This window comes from Tachysurus vachellii, chromosome 7 (genome assembly GCF_030014155.1).
Source record: "Tachysurus vachellii isolate PV-2020 chromosome 7, HZAU_Pvac_v1, whole genome shotgun sequence".
NCBI lineage: Eukaryota > Metazoa > Chordata > Actinopteri > Siluriformes > Bagridae > Tachysurus > Tachysurus vachellii.
The window spans coordinates 24,286,161-24,308,808 of record NC_083466.1 but is presented as its reverse complement, the minus strand read 5'-3'; the positions used below and the strand labels follow the sequence as shown (position 1 = coordinate 24,308,808).

General features: G+C 37.8%; 1 protein-coding gene across 8 annotated transcripts in view; it reads right to left on the bottom strand.

Moving 5' to 3' along the window:
* LOC132848959 (zinc finger protein 521) overlaps positions 1-22,648 on the bottom strand; it is a 137,473-nt gene that overhangs the window by 5,563 nt on the left and 109,262 nt on the right. For all 8 annotated transcript variants that reach the window (XM_060875078.1, XM_060875079.1, XM_060875075.1 and 5 more), the window contains one exon: positions 16,310-16,425. In XM_060875078.1, the coding sequence (XP_060731061.1) occupies positions 16,310-16,425 (116 nt within the window). The remainder of the gene's footprint in view (positions 1-16,309; positions 16,426-22,648) is intronic.

Here is a 22,648-nt window from a genome sequence, read left to right as displayed (position 1 = left end):
AGAGACACGGCATGGCCTAGAGACAGAAACAAATCAATACCGCAGCGAGAAACCTAACACAATGAAGGCAGCACGGTCCTTGCATATGCATTCGCACCTACACAATCACTGATAATTCACAATGCAGTTTCCAAAGGCAACTCATTTTATATTAAACAATAATCTCATATTTACATGTTATATTAAAAGACCCACAATTTCATATGTACTTCAATGGATTTGTTCCAAAGACTTCTGTGTGTGTTTGTGTGTGAAATGCAAATAATCGCACAATGACTGAATTATGGCAGGATATAACAGATGTTCTCCAGCACTGCATTCTCAATCATGGATTATCTCATGCCATTATCCATTACCATGTACTTCCTCACTGTGTTCTTCATCACCATGTTCTTCTTTTTCATGTTCCCTTCACAGTAGTCTTTCACCACAATTTCTCCGGAACCATGTTCTCCCTCACCATATACTGTCATATTGCATTCTCCCTTACTGTGTTCTCCAACATTATGTTCTCCTTCACCACATTCTCGCACACTATGTTCTTCTTCGCCATGCTCTCCCTCACCATGTCCCCATGTTCTTCTTCACTATTTTTTTTCACTATGCTCTCCCTCATCATGTTCCCATTTTCTTCTTCATCATGTTCTTCTTCACCACATTCTCCCTCACCATGCTCTTCCTCACCCTGTCCTCATGTTCTCCCTGACCATGTTCTCCGTCACTGCTATGATTTAAGCATGATTTCTGGTTTTCAGTGTCTTCTTTATATAAGTTAATAAGTGATATAAGTTCTCTAAAGTTCACATCCGGATTTTTATCTGACACTGTTAAACTCCAGCAGTCAAAACTCCACAAAAACTCTACTACTTTACTCATCTATTTCTTTTCCGCCAATATTCCTCAGTCACTGGTTTCTTTTCACACCATTGCATCATTTTATTCAAGTGTGTTGATGTGGTTGGCTTTTGGGGGTCATGGCTGGAGGTTTGGGTGAAGAAAAAAAAACTACAAAACTGCAAAAGTCAATCAGCAGTTCACTTAGGGCCAAAGCAAACAGGTGCAATTTGTCGGAAGTGTGTTGAGAGAGAGAGAGAGAGAGAGAGAGAGAGAGAGAGAGAGAGAGAGAGAGAGAGAGTAAAGAAAAAGAGTACATGGCTGGGAAGCTGCTGTTGATTTATTAAGAGATCGTTGGTTTTGGCGGCTCCCATTTCTCTGGTGTTTATCGATACGGTTGGGCGATGGATCGGCCGGCTGGGTTTATAGGACATGGCGAGAGGTGAATGTTTTGCTTCTTAGCCACTTGGGAGAGGACTAAAATGAGCTCCAGGCTATCTTTAAGGTTTTTGTTCTTCAACTGTTCCAACTCAGAATAAAATTTACAGAACTTCAACTAATTCTGACTTATGTATTGTATAAAAAATCAATCTGGCATAGACAACAACAATGTTGTACTAGAGGATGTTGTAATTGGTAATAATTAGCCTTGCCAATAAACATAACACTTGCTCACTCATGGTTCCAGGTACTTTTGTGGTTTTCCATATGGGCACATATCACAATACAGAGGCTCCCAAAAGTTGACTACACATTCCAATTTCTACACATATTCCAATTTTGGACAAGCACAGAGACAGTGATGATGCAGTGCCTCCGGAGTGGAGAGAATTAAGGGCCTTGTTCAGGGGTCCAACAGTGGCAGCTTGGTGGTACAGGGGTTTGAACCCCAAGTTTCTGATCAACAACCCTTAACCCTTAACCTTAACCTCTTGAGCCAACACTGCCCTGAAAATAAAAATCAGATGGTTCTTTGTGCAATAAGGAACCAACTTGTTTCGACATATGTAATTACAACTTTGGCATTTATACAGAGCAGCATACATTTACCACATTTACAGTTGAGCAATTGAGGGTTAAGGGCCTTTCTCAGGGGCCTAGGAGTAGCAGAATTGTGTACTTGGCATTTGAACTCCCAACCATTTAATCGTTAGTCCAACATCTTAACCACTGAGTTACCACTTTCCTTATTAAAATTAAAAGTAGCTACATTTTTCTTTAATTGCTAAAAACTAGTAATCGTTGACAAATTGTTGAGGTATACCTTAAGAGGATAAAATACTCCATGCTGTTATGGATATAATCAACTTACTTTATTTTCCGTATATAATTGATAACTGAGAAACAAATCAATGATAAATAGTAATAAATAGAAATAATACTGTGTATAATTTCAGTTAACTCTATTTCTGATTATTTATCGCTGATTATTTTCCCATAACAGCATGCCATGTAGTGTTTATTTCCTTACTTAGTAAACCTAACTATTTTGTAATCTACTGTATAATAATTTTAAAACAGACATAAAATGTAACTAATGAAATAGTGTCTGATATATTGTGTATCTGTCACTGACATGATTCAATCCGTTACATATCGGTGAGACAATATTTGATAAAAAAAAATATCCCATCACTTTCCATTAGGAGGTGAAACAACACATGTTTGTTAAGGTTTCAATTAGTATGCTTTCCTGATCAACCCTCCAAACCACATGCAGCGATTCACCAGTGCTCTCTTGTCTCCACTCTGTAGCATGTCCAGGGCTAAAGCAGTCATTCTGATCCATGTGCAGTTCCCCTTAAGGCTTTTAGAGGGCTTTCTTGTGTAGTCTGAACCTCAGGAATGGCCAGAGAGAAAGGCCTCTTAGCACACTGCCTCATGGGGCTCTGAGAAAAGGAAACGGAGGCAGGAGACGACGGCTGAGAGATCGGGAAGAACAGCATTTGGACAAAGAGACTGGAGAACAGAACACAGCTCACCGTTCAGAGCGCTTGTGTTAGCTATAGGCAAAGTAAAACCCGCCAGCACAAGGACCATGAGTATACTAAAGTGCTGCGTCTAAAAATCCCAGAGAGAGTGCCACACCGCTAGCCCACAGTCTTTGTTTTTCCGGACTTTTCTGATGTTAGATATAATATGAGCTGGACTAAAAATCCATGAACATGACATCGCCCACAATTTCCTATTGTCAGGGAGTCCCAAGAGGACTTTCGCTTGTCTGTGCGCAAGTTTGGAGCCTCAGTGCCATCTGTAAGAGTGCTGGAGTTAAAGTAACTCTCAAACTTACTCCAGCTCAATACTTTTAATTAAGACATGATGATGCCAGCCTTAAACCAACGGCAAGCAGACGATGTCTCATCAACGGTCCAGAAGGGAAGACTGTACTAAAACGCTTTTATTAGGACCACATTGATATAAAAATAAAGAGGTGTATAACATGGTTCGTGGTCAGGTCCCTTATGATCTATCTATCTATTTATCTATCTGAATCCCTGATTCTTTTCTGACCTTCGGTGTCTGAGTAAATTCATCTTTGTCAGATTCTTCAGCACACACTTCATCCGATCCCAGGAACACTGCGTGTGAGCCAAGAATACACCCTTGATTCGGACACCGCTCCATCACAGGACACCACACAGACACACGTTCACACACTTAGGGGTAATTTATAATCTGAAACCTGTCACACAGCATGTTTTTGAGAGCTGGGAAGAAACCGGAGAACCAAGAGGAAACCAACAGGAAATGCAGGAAGAACATGCTGATAAGACTGAAAATTACAGAACTGAAACAAATCCCATGATCATCAATCAATATGTTGACAGAAATTTATTTTCCCTTCACTGTAGATTGACTTTATAATCAGAGCAAAATTACTCAGAGTTTTGGTACTAAGTTCCATGTGGTGTTTGAGAACAACAAGCTCCTCATCAATACACAATTGTCAGACTGTATCTGACTGTAGAAAGGACATTATTCATAATAACACTCTCCAGTGTTTATAACAGTTTACGTTTCCAGTGTCACATAAATGAGGATGAGGTTCACTTTTGAGTCTGGTTCCTCTCAAGGTTTCTTCCTCTTCCATCTAAGGGAGTTTTATCTCACCACACTCACCTCAGTCACCTAAGGCTTGTTCATTAGGGATAAATACAAACACATTTAAATATAAGTCTAATATTAATCTTGAATCTTCGTATAATATTAAGCTTTATATAATGTTAATTTTTTTTGTAATATTTCTAATGTTATGTAAAGCTGCCTTGAGAGGATGCCGATTGTTAAAACACTATACACATAAATTTGAATTGAATTGATTTAAGGTTGAAGAGACTTTCAAAAAGGTTGAATATATGTTGTATATGTTGAATATTTCTGTGCATTTTTGTTTAACAGTGAACATGAGTAATAGTTTCAGTGTCTGAGCCTCCACTGTGTTAATCAGCTGAACTAAACAGATCTCTTCTCCACACTGGACACAGTCCAGTTTTTTCTAATGCCTGGCTCTGGTTCCAATAAAAGCAGAAATATATGAATAAATCTATAACAACAACTCGAAGTGGGCACTCTCTATAGTAATAAACATATCTCAGGCCAAATGCCGATTTGACCCCGTCCCCTGACCGTGGCAGGCTCAATCTCCTTGGAAACCAATTATCTTGTGAATTTAATGTTAGAGAGAGAGAGTTTTCGATTGAGAGAAAGTCCAAACTAGAAGCTGACTTTACTTTAAAATTGATCAAAACACAATTTTACTGAAAGCAATGTGAGTTAAAACGTGACAAGAACTAATTGCGTGTTCGAGGCATACTACATGCAAAAATTAAATTTTAATAAGTCAAATAAATCAAGCATAATGAATAAGCACATAACTGAAAATATGATCATCTTAAACTCTGAAATCACTGTTATTGCTTAATATCATTATGGGTTTCTGTTTTTTAATTACCCCGATTCTACATCACACCTCACATGGCTGTATTCTGTATATAATATTAAATACTCTATATATAATATATTATAATGCTGCATGGCTTCAGCTAATAATAGAAATCAACAAATGAAACTTAATGTGAAGTATGTTTACTTGCTTTAGCTTACCGGTAAAACACTTAATTTTTTACTCGTTTATAAATCACTTCATGGCTTAGGACCGAAATACATTATAGATATGCTAATTGAATATAAACCAAGCAGACTACTCAGATCATTAGGATCAGGTCAGTTAGAGATACTGAGGGTTCACTCAAAACAAGATGTGCTTCAACAGTAGACACTTTTAAATCAAGATTAAAAACACATCTGTTTAACTCTGCATTTACTAAAACACTGACTCCACTTTTTATCCAAATCACTTTTACTCCTGTTTTATTCTTTTTAACATATTTTAAACTGTTTTTATTGAAATCACATTTATTTTCTTTAATTGTTCTTTGTTTTTATTATGATTTTATCGTGTGTCTCTTATTTTTACATTTTTTTTCCTCTCTTATAAACTGTTTTCTAATTTCTATGTAAAGCCCTTTGAATGACCTCTGTGTATGAAATGTGCTATACAAATAAACTTGCCTTGCCTTGCATTAATCAATATAAAAGATTTTGAGGAAATAGTGGCATTATAAATCACAGGATGCTAGCTAACACATGTTAAGCTAGCTAGCATGACTATGCATTTTTTAAATAGTTGGTTTTGTGAACCATGTTAAGAACGGGTAACATTACATTTAAAATTATATCGACCATGCTTACTTCAGAGAAATTACTTTTGGGCTATTTTCATTTATTTTCTATTTAATGTGTTTATATGTTGGAATGATTTTTTTCTGTCACAATGGGGACAAAATGTCTCCACAAGGATAGACATATCTGTGAGGTTTGAAAGCCTTGACATTTAGCTGGTTCAGGCAATAAATAATAATGCTTATATTTTAATAAAACTAAATATAACATAAAATAAAAGCCAAAGTATTTCCTTTTGGTTAGCAATAATTAGCTGCATCAATACTTGCAATGACACAAGTTTGTCATACATCCAATGCTATAGGATGTAGGACAAACATGTGTGTGTGTGTGTGTGTGTGTGTGTGTGTGTTATACATTAAAATGTAAAGTATTGTGTATTACATAAATTTTTATTATTATGTTTTGTGTATTTTTAAAAATAAATAAATAAATAAATAAATAAATAAATAAATAAATATTCAGATCTTGGGTTCATATTAATTTCAAACTAACTAAAAGTACTACAAATTAAGAATTTCATTTTTTCTGTAATTTAATGCTGATGGCTAAATTTTTCTCTACAGTTCCAGTTGTGATATTTTTTGTTCTGAAGTTGCTGTTCCTTCCTAAACATTCTCCATGCCTCCACACCAGATCTATCCTTACCCCCGACTCTGAAGCACCGTCTTCTAACATCTCCCTTGTGCTTCTGTGAACAGTTTAGTGTATGATCCTATAGAGGGAGCTACTGTATATGCACGCCGAAGCACTGAAACGTCTGCGCGACGACACTGGGAGAGGTTTGAAGTATGACTGCAGCGGCAAACAGCCATCGTTTAACAGCTTTGTTGCTCCAAATGACACTCATTACCCTGTCGAAGGAGTGCAAGCAAACGCTCCAGCAAACTCGCAGTGCAGCCGTCCCACTGTTTGACAGAGGAAGCAAAACAACTGCACAACTGCTGTGTTATTATGGGGCCTCATTAAGGGAGAAAGATAGGGGAGGTATAGCAAGAGAGAGAGGGAGAGAGGGAGAAAAGAGAGAGAGAGAGAGAACAAGCAGGAAAGATCAGGACTAAGATGCCATCACAGAGAAATATCCAAGCGACATAAAGTTCTTATATAGGCATAATCAGGATCTGACACATGTTAAAGAAAGAAATAATAAAACACCACACATAATCAAAGAATACGCAACCACAAGGGACACACAAGAGCCGGAGCCTTGGCCTGACGATCAAAAAACGCAGCACGCAATCATAAAAACGGCTCACGCACGAATGATCCAGACTCATTGGGATATAATACCGATGAGATTAAAAAAAAGGAAAAGGAATTTTAATTGAATTTAGCAAAGCTATTTTAAAGCACTTTTTTTCTAAGAGACGGAGGCATGAAACCACAGAAAGTTCAGCGGTGACATCGAAAAAGTGCACTTTTCGTTAAAAATGTGAGCGTAACTGATGGAGAAAGGCAAAAACCCAGAGACACGCTGCATAAAGAAGAAACATGGAGGAAGAATCGTGATGTTATCACACCCTGAGGTGAGACAAGAGAGAAATCGCTACACGGAGATGACTCGCTTTTCTGTAAAATATCTGACATGATTAAAACTCGTATTACATTTTTTTTTTTGATATCACAAGATTCATGAGACAAAAATAAATGAGATGACTTTTAGAGAGCCAAGGTGATGTGAATGTCTTTAACCCACACACATACACTCACACAATATATATATGTGTGTGTGTGTGTACAAACCCTAAAAAAATGAAGGCTAGGACTTAAGAGCCCAATTAAATGCTTTCTTTAGGGAGTGATGGTGGGAGGGAGGGTGGTCTTCCCAGGCCGTGAGCCCTGGGCTACATCCTCTAATTAGACAGAGGCAGGGAGGATCTCTGCCTGTCACTGGAAGGGGAGATGAAGTCCGCAGGGCTCCGAAACACACTCACGTCCCGCCACAACACAACACACTCCTGCTGTAAAAGAATGTGCATTAGCTACTTTACTGCAACATTATATCAAAAAATATCTGCTGAGAAGTTTCCAAAACCTCTAATGAAGAGTATCTCAAAACTAAAACTGGGTTCACAGTAGAAATAATATTTTTGGCCTGATTTTTTTGCTGACAAAAAATTGAACATCGTGAAAGAAATATTTGGTCAGGACAGATGAAACCTGTGCTAGTTTGTTTGTTGGTTTGTTTGTTTTTTGTTACAAACTCACCAGTGACCAAAGATGATCAAAAACATGACCGCTGCTACAACGCTGGGCTAAACTCCACCTTTAGGATGACGGAAAAAGATTACGCAAACCTCAGTAGACGGCTTCAAATAAGGTCACGACAAATGTAAACAAAACATGCTGATGAACTAAAAAAAAAATCTTTATTACCTAAACCTCATTATGTGTTTATGGGAGCATTAATCAAAATGCTTGAAATCGATGAAATAAGAATGTAGCTATTTTCTTTAATTGGAGGTCCAGCTTTCATCATAAAGTCTGATATAGAGAGCATATTATCAAAATATATAGATAATATAGATAGAATTCATCCAAGATATTTATTAGGATCATGACATACAGTAAAACAAATAATAGTCTTAAAGAAATGCTAATGCTAATCGCAGAGTCTAGTAATGCTATATTACATTCCATTTACATTTAAGCGTATGTCATTTCGTAGATGTCTTTATACAGAGTGACTTACATTTGTAGTTAAAAAAAAAAAAAAGACAAAATTTGACCATAAATGAGCAAATCCCTTAATCTTCAACTACTCAGTTGGTAAAAAAAACAAAAAACAAAAAAAAAAAACAGAGGTGAATGTAACATTTCAGCATTAAAGCCTGATTAACAGAAAAATGGAACTGACAAATTTCACGGAAAGAAAAGTAAACAATGACTGAATTGTTCGGTTTCTGATTCACTTCAATGCATTAATGTGATGTAAATATATACAGAAAGCGAACAGCCAGAATCTGATCCCAAACTGAATTGATTAGACTTACTGTACGTATGTTTTGCTAGGGCTCCTAACTATCAATCAACATAATCAACTTGTGAAGAACTCGCACTTAACTATCGAGCTTTTAGACATCTTTAAGCAGCCTGACTGCTGAGTTTTAAAGAAAGTGAGTCAAAACAAATGAAGAAAGTAGACTAAATATAAACATTTATACGTTGTTATGGTTATATTTGTTTTCGGAAAGTAGAGGTATCAAAGTAAAGAATATTATTATCAGTCCAAACCAGTCACTTTTAGTCACAGCAACATTAGACATTCGAAGAAGGGCAACAATTATTGATGCTTCAGTTCATTTATTTTGTGTGCACAAAACACCAAAATTAACCTAATCAACAAGCAACCACACATTGAGCTTCCCTGGGGCTTTAAATGTTCTTATTTGATTGATTAATCAACTGATTTAAATGCTTTAACAACATCCTAACTTAATGCAGTCATTCCAATAACGACAGAAACTGATTTGAATAAAATTGAGAACGGCTCAGATGGGCCGTGAATTAATCACAATTATTTCCGTATAAATCTGAGAGAATTTAACAAAACCTCGGAGGGTAAATCTGATTACTAACACGGGCTGTTCTTCCTGAATCACGATGCTGCGTGTTCTTTCTAAATCCTAATGTTTGTGAAATCAGCGATGCCTGAGGCACTTGAAATATTTACTGTTAATTTGCCATTCCTTTAAGAAAGTTTAGGAAAAGTTTACAGGAAACAGCACAGAAGTGTCAGAGATCAAAAATGGTGATAGATTTCTCTGCTGAGCGGGAAGCCGAGCGCTGCTGTTTGTTTGGATTGAACTTCCCAAAGCGCGCAGGACGAGAAGGAAGCGAGAGAACAAGAGAGAGCTCGGAGGCTTCAGGGAGTTTTTGTCACGTCTCCCTCTAGACGACTTGTTTGCATACACACATCAGACCCGGCATTACGCGGGGAACAAAGACACGAGTCTTCGTGGACGCACGCGCATCACACACACGTGTACGCATGCAAACACACAATTCTCACCGGAGTAAAGACTTTGTGAAAGTGTCTAATTCCAATCTACCTGAAGAAGTGGAACATCACTCTGGCGTTACACTGAATCTCAGCTCTCCAAACATCTCTATAGTGTGCTTTAGAATAGTTATAATGAAGAAATAGTTACAGACAAGTTCCATATAAGCATCTAACATTTTGCCTGGATTTTGCCAGGATTTTTGTATTTTCCAATTGCAGAAATGTTTTCAAAATGCAAGCAAAATCAAGCAAACCAATGTGAGGAGCTTGCATTTGTTTATTTTTATTTTGTCGTGTGACATCATCACAACGTGTATTCAGCCACAACCTTCTTCGATTCATGTGCATGAGTCATGAGTACAGCTGCATTTACAATTCTGGGCCTGTATTCATTAAGATTCTTAGAATGATCTCAGAAAGCTCCTAATTTAGCGTCAAAATTTGTCCAATATAAACCCACAGAGAAACTCAATGATTACCCGGGTTTATAACACAGCGATACTACATAACAAGTGGTTAAATCTAAACTTGTGATTTGTCTCAGATTCTGGTCCATAAAATCCTTGAACACTTTCCCGACCAATCAGAATCAAGCTTTCATCTGTGTAGTGTTATAACAATAAATAATAGTGCTCAAACACTAGTATATTCCTATGTACTAGTCTTTTTCATTTAATTTGATTCTACAAGGTCTGTTCCCTTTCTCAGGCTCCACGTGAATCCCTTGAGTAGCAGCCCGCTGAGTCTGGTTCTTCTAGAGATCACGTCTCAGGGAGTTTTTCTCACCAATCATACTGTCAGTTCTCACTCCTTTATAAGTGGTCTAACTTTTCATCAGGATTTCTGTAAAGCTGAGTCTGTGTGAAGCTTTTCAGTAAAACGTGACAGAGTTTTTTGTTGAAAACTCTGTACAAATGGCTTTGAGTACTAAGCAAGGAAGTGAAAGTGGCAGGGGAGTCTCTTTTAAACAGGAGCTGTAATTAAGGTGAGGGTCCTGCAGACACCCTGCTGCTGGGGCTCAAAATGCCAACAAGTCTTTCTTCGCTCTTTCCTTCACTCACCATCTGAGCGGCCCTTCCCCCACAGCAACAAGTGGATGCTCTAATGAGGCGTGAAGTCAGCGTATTACGAGTAGTGTTTAAGAAACAGAAGGCGAGAAGAGTAACGTCACTCGTTAGATGTTCGATAATGCATCCTGGCCCATTCTCAGTGCCAGTTTGTGGATGACAGAAAAAAAATAAAAAAATCTAATTTTAGATAGTTTGTGCTCAGAAGCGGGCATGTTTTTAGAGCAGAACCAGCAGGGCCGAGTTATTTCCCTCACGTCAGTGTTATATGAGTGCTACAAATCACAAATATGAAGTGTGTTACAGCAGAGGGAATGGGCTGTTAAGATAAGGCTATGTGTCCACTTGCAAATATTGTCAGCACATACTGCCATCTCTGCTGCTGGGCCTTTATATGACATTTTTATGGGCTGGGGTCTTAAGGAAAGCTGTGAGACAATATTAAACTGCATCAAAGTATGAGATAAACAAGATACTTAATTACTGATAGCCATGTATTATTTAACACCGATGTTGCATCAAAACACACAACAATGCCACAATAACATACAGAAGCAGGTACGACTGTTTTATTTAATTATCGGGCATGTACGTCATCTACTCAGCTTGCTAGCTCGGACAAGTACTTAATCGCGAGTCTTCAAACATACCTCCTGGTTAAAGTAACTCCAATAAGCAAAGCACTAGAAGTTTTTTTTAATGAGAATTATTTTTAATTAATGAATAAATAAATAGAAAATCAAATAATTAACTAACTAAATAAATGGATAAATAATAAAAAAATTATGAATTACTTTTATTTAAATCATTTATTTATTTATTTATAGTAAATCGATTAATTCTTTTTTAAAAATATTTATTTATGTGTTTATTTATCTAATTGTTTATTTATTTATCTATTTGTTTTCATGGCCCTTAGGAAGAGTTGTGGGTGGGGGTTTTGTTGCTGTACTGATTAGTTTGGTTCTCGTTCCTGCACAAATGTAATAAAAAAGAAGGAAATTAAGAATTAAAGAAGTAAGAGTCTTCTTTTATCTAATTGACCTCATGTAATACAGCATATGCACATATTTGTCTAAAATTCCTAAACTTTTCAAAAACCCCACAGTACAGATTTCTACATTATTATATCACACGTAATCCTGATTTATGGGAACCTTTTCTATGCAATTGATATAAAGTTAAATGAGATCTAACTTATATATTCTTGCCTAAAATTGCATTGAGTCCTGATTAAATTTAGACTTAATTTTAAGATTCTTTTGCTCGTGTAGAAAGCAGAACTGAAGTCTCTTTTGATTCTGTGATTTCATAATCTGTCTGAAATTAAAACATACAACAACATACAAAGCCACATTCGCTGTGTCGGTTACACTTCTTGCTCGTAAGGCTCAGACACAGGGATTGGAAAATGTATATAAATCTTCAAATATAATCGTATGCATGATTTTATTGGTATAACAGTGATTTGCGAATTCGGTATAATGAAGCTGACTGCTGAGCTCAGACAGGGGAAAATGGGAGAGAGAAAGAACGCTACAGAGAAGTCTAGAAGAAAAAAGAGAACAGAGCCGGTGAAAATTGTTTCTCCGGAGATGTTTTGCTTCTCAGTGAAACAGCCAAAGACGACTAAAACCGTCATAAAAAAAAAAAAGCAAAAAAAAACACTGTGTGGTTAACACAGATAATAACACACACACTATCGCCTGAACCTTCATTCTTTGCAGAATAACAACATTTTGGGCCCATTAAATGAGCAGAGTGCGGTTTGAAGTGGAGCGAATGAGCGGGGTTCCAGCCAGTCAGAGACCACCATCTCCCCTGCCGGATCTCACACAGGCCCGAGAGTCAGTCAATCACAGTGTATGTGTGTGTGTTCCTAGGAGGCCTGATTAGGCCTCGGCTTTCCAATCATGCTCCTAGACAGGCCAGTGGAAATTGGCCGGCTCCTGGCAGGGAGCTACCTGTCACAGCTCATCGTCTCCTGCAATGAGCTCTCCTGCAAATGAATAAAATATCATTCCCCCAGCACTCTCTCTCTTTCCATCCCTCTCTCTATCTCTGTCTCTCTCTATTCCTCCTTATGTCTTGAGCTCAATGGGATCCTGACCCTTGACCTTGCTAGCTGGATAAAGCAATGATAAGGAGATGTTGCATGGGTAGATAGTAGAAGAAGAGAAAGTCTTGAACTAGCTGAAAGCAGCCCAGGCCTCTGACAGACTGATCTACCATTCAGCTGGAGATACTGACATGTCCGTGGCATGTCTGACAAGATGCGATAGCGATGCCTGATGCTCACAGTAGACAACTGCTTACTTCAACTGCAACAAAATCATATATAATATGCCACTTGCCACATGACTCAGTACACCAGCAGTAAAAACAGTGACTAATTAACGCATCCTAAAAGGGTTAATACATAACTAAAATGGAACTAATTGAACTAGTTGGTTAACTATTCCACACACACAAAAAAACTTTGTACTACGTATTAAAGTGTTTATTTTTTTCTTGACTTTTATTTGTACTATATTTGCTATTTTGTTTGAAGCTTCAGACATTTACTATATTGCAGTAAATATTATATATACAGTATATACAGTATATAAAGGGCAACATGCTTTGTGTCCTATGGAGTTTATAGCATACCCATAACTAGTCAAACTCTAGACATTAGGATAGATTTCCAGCTCAGTGTGGCTTAACATTCCGATAGTATGTATTTATATTTTCCTAAAACATGTATCATAATTTGAAATCTTCTATAAAATATAGAGGTCTCACAGTAAGCTTTATACTGGTGCCTAAAATACAAATGGCAACATGATAACTAAAAAGTCATGCGGTTTTGTGGAATATAGACCATATTTGAAACATGCGTATGGGTGTGTGTGTGTGTGTGTGTGTGTGTGTGTGTGTGTGTGAGATGCATCTACCCATGGGGCACAATCTGGGAACAATTTTCAGGTGAAATATAATAGCAGCATTTCCCCGAGCGCAATGTGCTGCTTCTTTCATAACCTTCCCTGATCCAGAACAAAGATCCAGAGGTCTTTCATGTCTGCTCTTGTCTCGACAAAAAGCCTGTAAAACAACTAAAGCATGCGTGAAACTCCACCAAGGGGAGACGCGCATCCATCCTATTCCGAACATCGGAAAAACAAAATGGGGAGGAAAAAAAGTATTGAGAAACATCCCCCAGGTTAAAGAACGGGTGTTTACAGCTAATCGCAACATTTGTCTTGTGGAAAATGGAGAAGGAAAAACAGGATTAGCTACAAGATGCTCAAACTGTGGTTTCTTTATTTACCATCTCCATGACTGTGGGCCATGTCAGTATGTCAGGTTTGTTTTATTTTAGCCTCGTGGGCTTATGGTGAGTTTGTACATAATGATTGTGCTCATTTTTATAAATACCATTCAATAAAAAAACATCCAGAAAGCGACAGTTCTGTGTACAGAATCTCAGACAACATGGACAACATGTCAAAGCTTGTGGAGGACGAGCAGAAGACCACACTGGATTGGAGCATTTTGACAGTTGAATAGTGGAAATGAAATTAATCTCGAGTCACATCACACTGATGGTAAGGTCAGAATTTAGTCGCATCAGCTAACTATATGCTTCCCTCATGCCCACATCTTATAACGGCAATTTCCAGCATGATATTGCACCATGTCACAAACTGGTTTCATGAACCTTCCCAGTTACAGGATCTGAATCCTTTGGAATGTGGTAGATGTGGGAGATTTACAGTGTGAATGCGATATCTTTGAACATCTTGTAGAATCCATGTCATGAAGACCTGTGGCTGTTTTGAGAGTAAAGTAAAGTAAAGCCCTACCCAGTATTACTACAGTGTTTGTAATAAAGTGCTCAGTAAGAGTAAATAACATGTAATAGTGGTCTGATAACTTTATTTCTCTTCATAATAACTCTAAAGTATTTGGTTAAGCTACAGTATGAAATCTTATTATAAAATGGTATGGGGTGTGTATTAGCAAGCAGATCAGTTTACATGTTTATGTTCAAATCTGCATTTAAACTTTGGGACAACATGGCCGCCTCCACCACAATTCAGCGTTCATCATTTATATAATGATTTTAAAAATGATATATCAGTCAACTTTAGAAATGATGTTGTGGCAGCATTGTCCTGGTGTTGTGGTGGTGTTGTGGCGGTGTTGTGTTGGTGTTGTGGTGGTGTTGTGGCGGTGTTGTGTTGGTGTTGTGGCGGTGTTGTGTTGGTGTTGTTTCGGTGTTGTGGCGATGTTGTCTTGGTGTTGTGGCGATGTTGTGGTGGTGTTGTATTGGTGTTGTGTTGGTGTTGTGGTGATGTTGTGGCGATGTTGTGTTGGTGTTGTGTAGGTGTTGTGGTGATGTTGTCTTGGTGTTGTGGTGGTGTTGTGGTGATGTTGTGTTGGTGTTGTGGCAATGTTGTGTTGGTGTTGTGTAGGTGTTGTGGCGATGTTGTCTTGGTGTTGTGGTGGTGTTGTGGTGATGTTGTGTTGGTGTTGTGGCAATGTTGTGTTGGTGTTGTGGTGGTGTTGCGTTGGTGTTGTGTTGGTGTTGTGGCAATGTTGTGTTGGTGTTGTGTAGGTGTTGTGTTGGTGTTGTGTAGGTGTTGTGGCAATGTTATGTTGGTGTTGTGTTGGCGTTGTGTTGGTGTTGTGGCAATGTTGTGTTGGTGTTGTGTAGGTGTTGTGGTAATGTTGTTTTGGTGTTGTGTTGGTGTTGTGTTGGTGTTGTGGTGGTGTTGTGGCAATGTTATGTTGGTGTTGTGTTGGTGTTGTGGTGGTGTTGTGTTGGTGTTGTGGCAATGTTGTGGTGGTGTTGTTTAGGTGTTGTGGTGGTGTTGTGTAGGTGTTGTGTGGGTGTTGTGTTGGTGTTGTGTAGGTGTTGTGGCAATGTTGTGGTGGTGTTGTGTTGGTGTTGTGTAGGTGTTGTGTTGGTGTTGTGTTGGTGTTGTGTTGATGTTGTGTTGGTGTTGTGTAGGTGTTGTGTAGGTGTTGTGTTGGTGTTGTGTTGGTGTTGTGTAGGTGTTGTGTTGGTGTTGTGTTGGTGTTGTGTTGGTGTTGTGTAGGTGTTGTGTTGGTGTTGTGTTGGTGTTGATGTTGTGTTGTGTAGGTGTTGTGTAGGTGTTGTGTTGGTGTTGTGTAGGTGTTGTGTTGGTGTTGGTGTTGTGTTGGTGTTGATGTTGTGTTGTGTTGATGTTGTGTTGTGTAGGTGTTGTGTTGATGTTGTGTTGGTGTTGTGTAGGTGTTGTGTTGGTGTTATGTAGGTGTTGTGTTGGTGTTGTGTTGGTGTTGTGTAGGTGTTGTGTTGGTGTTGTGTTGGTGTTGTGTAGGTGTTGTGTAGGTGTTGTGTAGGTGTTGTGTTGGTGTTGTGTTGGTATTGTGTAGGTGTTGTGTAGGTGTTGTGTTGGTGTTGTGTAGGTGTTGTGTTGGTGTTGTGTTGGTGTTGTGTAGGTGTTGTGTTGGTGTTGTGTTGGTGTTGTGTAGGTGTTGTGTAGGTGTTGTGTAGGTGTTGTGTAGGTGTTGTGTTGGTGTTGTGTTGGTGTTGTGTTGGTGTTGTGTTGGTGTTGTGTTGGTGTTGTGTAGGTGTTGTGTAGGTGTTGTGTTGGTGTTGTGTTGGTATTGTGTAGGTGTTATGGAGACTCACCTGAAGCTCTGTTTGAAAGAAGAACTTCTGTGGACACTGTGTGCAGTCGTAGATCTTATCTTCCTGACCGTGAGCTGAGAAAATATGCTGCTGGAGCTTACTGGCCTGGACGAATACTACAAAGAAAGCAAAGAAAGGAGTTAAGTTTCTATATTCTTACTCATGGAGAACTACAGAATAGACATTACAAGTCTTTTAGGTCTCGGCAACAAAATTGTCTAGATATCGTCCGAACTAGACCATTAAATAATATGTTTCTGTGTCTAATGAAGATCAACTTCACAATGAAATCCCATTCACACCACGACCCCATTAGCAGTAATCCAAAATTCTAATACTTCATATCAGATGGTGCTTATAACCAAAGGTTGTCTGTTAAACTCCATCAAACTGTGGACTCGCTTTGATGAGCATGCGTGAGATAATGAGAGACATGGACTGCATTTTGTGCCGCTTAGATAATGATCTTGTGTCCTGTTTCTGCACGCTGGCAGTTATGCCAACTGGATCATTCAGCACTCTGCAGTTCAGAGCAAAATACAGAAAACTATACAGAGCAAAAGTCTGTACACCCTTAGAATATAAAGAGAAGACAGAGCAGATAATATTCATTCATTCATTCATTCATTTTCTACTGTTTATCCAAACTATTCTCGGGTCACGGGGAGCCTGTGCCTGCTGATAATATTGATTTTGTTTAATTATTCATAAAGGCACATGCTAGGATATTATTATTATTATTATTAATACTATTATTATTATTATTATTATTATTATTATTATTATTATTCATCCATTCATCCATTTTAGTGGATGTAGTGCTGTAGTGCTTATCCAACACAGGGTCTGAAGACTTTCCTAGAGGACTATGGAGATATAAGATGGAGGATACCCTGGACAGGGTGCCAACCTGACACACACACACACACACACACACATACACACACACTCTAGTTTGGGGATGGGGTAGCCTAGCATGGGGATGAGATAGCCTATTGTGGTAATGGGGTAGCATAGTGTGATAATGGTGTAGCCTAGTATGGGGATGGGGTAGCCTAGTGGTTAAGGTAATTACCAATCGGAAGGTTGTTAGTTTAAATCCCACATCCACCAAACTGCCACTGCTGGATCCCTGAGCAAGGCCCTTAACCCTCAGTTGTATAAAAAACACTCTGAATAAGGGTGTATGGTAAATGTAACACCTAAGACTATCAATGATAATCTCTCTCATCTTCTACCGCTTATCCGAACTACCTTCGGGTCACGGGGAGCCTGTGCCTATCTCAGGCGTCATCGGGCATCAAGGCAGGATACACCCTGGACGGAGTGCCAACCCATCACAGGGAACACACACACTCTTATCAATGATAATATATAATAATAATGGTTTCATTGTATTACCCCAACTCTGATTATTCTCTCCTTGAAGAATGCACACACATTTATTTATATAGCATTCTGATCTGACCACATACTACATGATAACTGGAAAGACTTATTTTCCCATTTCTTAGTTCCACACACACAATTTCCACAGAACGATTCAGACACTAGATGCACTACTGTCAGCTAGGAAGACTCTATGAAACATCTCATACTGTATGTGCATGCTGAAGACAAGTCGGTGGGCAAAAACAGCAGAAAATGAAACTCCGAAGGTCTCAACTTCTAATCAAAATGAAATCACAGGGAGAAAACTAAATTTAGAGCCACTTAGGAAGCAGCAATGTGGTCCTGATTGCATCCCTGTTGCATGAAATAAAACAATTTTGTGTAACCCACATTTTTTCTCTATGTGTCTGTATAGTGGGAGGAAAAAACCTCTAAATGCAGCATTCAAGCAAAAAACATGGCAAATGCCAAAGCTGGAGAACAGGATCTGGGCCACTGCAAACGTCTCGGCAGTCAGACAAGCCGGCGAGCAAGAAAGGCTTAAAATAATTCTGGCATTTTAGCACCAATGTTTGGATCTTGGACTTCCTGGGTGCTGTTTTTCACAGCCATGATAGCAGGTGTGTGCTGATAAAGTTCTATGATAAATCACAATGTGCACAATTTGTGTATCTGGCCAAAAAAAAACACAACTTACTGTAGTATACAAGAGCATTCTTAAAAACAAAGCTGCTGTTTGGAAAATAAAGCATGCTGTACTATATCCCTGCATCTAAGAGAAATTGTTCCTTACTAAAAATACACAGCAAAACAGACACAAGACACAGACACCATTTTCGGTGACAGTAACCGAATAACCCAGAGTTCTTCCCTTTTCTTCCTGAAGTCTTTTCATGTCCTTTTCCCTAAACTTTGCACTTTTTGTGCAACGTAATAAATCAGTAACATCAAAAAAATAAATGTGAGCTTATGATAGATTGTGTTTAATAAATAATGTTTTCCCATCCATGTTTTTGACCCTGTCGAGAATAAAGCACTTACTGTACTGCATAGTTAACGAATGAAAAATCTATATTTGAATCTATATCATTTTGCAAAAAAAAAAAAAATTATTTAGAATATCTACCCTTTCTTTTTCGAAGAATATCCTGCACATTTTTGTTCTTAAATTCAGGTATGGGTTTTTATTTTCTGCCTGAAACATTACTTTGACTAAACAGTACTTTGACTAATCTTGACTAATCTAAAATATATATATACATATATATATATATATATATCCAAAGGGTTTGCTTGGAACTTCCATGTGGTTTTTGTTTGGTTTTTTTGCAGATGGCAAAATGTCAGTTTAACAAGGCATTTTTCAATGCCAAAATGTTCATTTAACAACGCATACAGTTATTTGTTTGTTTTGAATGTCTTGACGTGACCCGACTTGACTCAGTATGCCAAAGGACAGTCAGTAGCTTATTTGAGATAAGTAGAAAAAGTGAGAGGAAATGAAGTCCAAGTAAAAGTTGTGCTGTATTTAAAGGTAAAATCTACAGCTTAAAAAACTCAACAGTTTATCTAACCTAGGACAAATTCCTGCTATGATCAAGGAGAAAATTTCTAAAACACTGCGGTTAAAGTCAGTCTACATAAACAGGTCTAGAATCTTACTTTCTAACTGCGATTTCCATTAAAAAACAGTCAAACTTTCATCAAGTTGTTGACTTACAGTAGTGAAACTGACACAATCCTAATCAAAATTCAGTTAGTATTTAGTATGTTAAAATCTCTGTGAAATTACAAATCTTTTGTCCACATCGTTTGGTTCAGGTTGTACTTTTTCATTACTATAAGTATATATATATATATATATGTATATACATATATATATATATATATATATATATATATATATATATATAGAATATTATTGTCTAACAGCATGATTTTTTTTTTAAGAAATGATCATGTATTGTATGAACACATCTAGCTGTTTGTCCTGGTCAGTACTGGGACTTTATTAAACACTTTAATCACCAGATCCTCAGACACTGAGGGGAAAAAAGTGCAAAACAACAACAACAACAACAAAAAAAAAAAAATCTATTAGCCTACGTCCTTAATTATACTGACAATATAAATATTCATGCAGACACACTATTTATTTATGCGTAGCCTGAATATACAGTCACCCCAACATTGGGATGGCACTTAAAAATACATACTGCGCCTGTGTTCTTTTAATTAAGTCGGCACCACTGGATGAATATGTGTGTGTTAGTGCGTATTAGTGTGTGTGTCAGTGCGTGTTAGTGCGTGTGCCCTTATTCTCGAAGGAGTACTTCAAACATGCTCTTCGTTATGCTAGACCCATGTGTCCATTCTGAAATGAGAGAGAAAAGGCGACGGGTGGGGGAGGGGTCCAGTCTCTGAGGGACACAAATGTGGGGAAAGTTAGCATTCTAGGCTACATTTGAATATTTTACACTTGATAAACAACTTTTTTTTTCTTCTCCTCTTTATGTGGCACAAGGATGTTGACAGAACATTGTGGGAGATTGTATGTACTGTAGAAGAAAGATTCGGTCCAACTTTTTATTTTTTAAACGTCGAGTAACATTGGACGGTGTTGCTTTTTTTTTTATCGGATTTTTTTTTTTTTATTATCGAAACACCGCTCGTGCTGTAACTCGATATTGTGTTGAGAATTTGCTTTCTTTACGGATGTAAGAAGTGAGACAAAAGTGCAGCAATCCCTCTCGACTTTCACCTCCACTTCTGGTTTGTTTGTGTGAGTCCTCGCGGTCGAAATCACAAGGCGATCCGTGCGCGCCCTCCTTCTCCGCAGTGAGCACACACACTTTTTCGCTGCGGGCTTCCTTACTTCTGATAGCTGTCAAATTTGCCCTGCGAGACTGGAGCTTCTGTCATCTTCCCAGGGCCTCTGGATCTCTCTTCAACTCCACTTTTCCCTCTTTCCCTTCCTCTCTCTTTTCTCTCATCCCCCATTTTTTTTTCTTTGCCTTTTTCTTGCTTTGTCTGCAGTCCCTCCCCCGTCCTCATATTCCCCTCAAATTCATATAATTCATCAGATACTTCAAGTAATTTAGTCCACTATTATCTGTCTATTTCTCTCTCTATACTTTGCTGACTTATCCTTCTGTTCTGATAAAACAATGAGTTTCTAGTGCTTGCATTTCTTATGTATCGTTCTGTGGGACTACAAAATCTTGTTCTATTGATTGGACTTGTTTCTGACTTACAGTACTGGCATATATACTTGGGCTTATCTTAGCCTTGCTAAATATAATTCATGTCTTGACAAGAGTTCATAAATATAACTTCCTGTCGATTGACAAGTCAACTAAGACGTGCTCTTGAGTAGCATATTAAAGACTTTAAGACTTGATCTTGGCTTATCTTCACCTTACAATGGCGGTCTTCACTACAACAATACTTAGCACATGCTCAAGCACATGCTTTCGGCATATCGTCGCTGTCGGGCGGAAACCTCGTATGTCCAAATTTGGTCAATTTCATATTTTTTCACATATCGATGCTATTGGTCAGTCCCCATGTGGGTCTGTTATTTTTACAAGTTATTAACCAATCTAAAGTCTTGAAAATAGCTTGAGCGCAAATCTCATAACTCCATTGGACACTTCAACTGTCCACCTCTTCCTCACTCCGCGGGAGAGCTTCACGGCATATTTCTCCTCAAGAAGAGTCGCAACGAATCAACACGTCTTCTGAGGTAAATGTCTTCAAAGAAAAAAATATCTTGACCCCCGCTAGTTCTGGTGCTCGTCTGAGGACAGGAATTTAGCGCAAGACAATCCACTGCAACGCGGACTAAACCCTGTGCACTGCAAATAAGGTACAGCGTTTTTTTAATTTCCTGAAAAATAGCGGTTTTGGAGATACGAGGATTCCGCCTGACAGCGACGATATGCTTACAAAGTCACATCCTCCGATAGAACAAATAACACTAAATAACAAATTTTAAAGTGCTCATAAACAAATTTAAAGTAAGAAACTGAAAGCATGTTATCTTGTCGCCAGTGTTTAAGGAGTCTCACTTTATCGTGAAGAGATCACGGATTCGAATCCCGTCAATGCCACAGCCAACACGGAAATCATTACAGCACCGTACAGATGAAGTCTGTTCACACAAAACCAGGCTTTCCTAATGTATCCATCAAGACTCTACCTTTTCCATAAGGTATCCATCAAGACTCTTCTCTGTCAGTAGTAGTATAGTAGAACTGGTAGTAGAATGAACTTCCTGTATGTCTGAACAGTTGAGTCACTGTTGGTTTTCAAACAACATCTTCCTCAAGTACGTAAACTAGCTTGTGTTGTCTGTGTGCTTCTCTTGCTTTATATAGTTCCTAGACTGATGGTATTCTTAGTCCATGACCTAGTGAACCAGTATCAGATGTGTTCACTGATAGGAGACTTTCAAAGCACTTCTCTAAGCCAAACTGCAGTAAATGTAAATGTTAATGTATCAGGTGCTAATCATTAATATTACTTTTAATTTAGTTAATATCCATAAAAAAAAGGTATATAACCTAGACAGAGCAAAGAGGAAGGAATGATTAATTCATTAATTAATTCTGCATGATAATAACATTATCAGAATATTTAATATCAGCATGATATCCTGTAGGTTTTAAATTTCCAGAGATATGAAATAATGCTGTGATGTAATGCTATATTATATAAAATAAATAAATAAATAAATAAATAAATAAATTAATTAATTAAAATATTAAAAAACAAAAATAATAAATATTAACAGTAAACAGTAGAAACAAAATAAAACTAAATCATTTTAAATAATAATAATAATAATAATAATAATAATAATAATAATAATAATAATAATAATAATAATAATAATAACGTAAATTTAAATTTATTTTAATAGCTGTTGCACTGTCTGGTTATTTA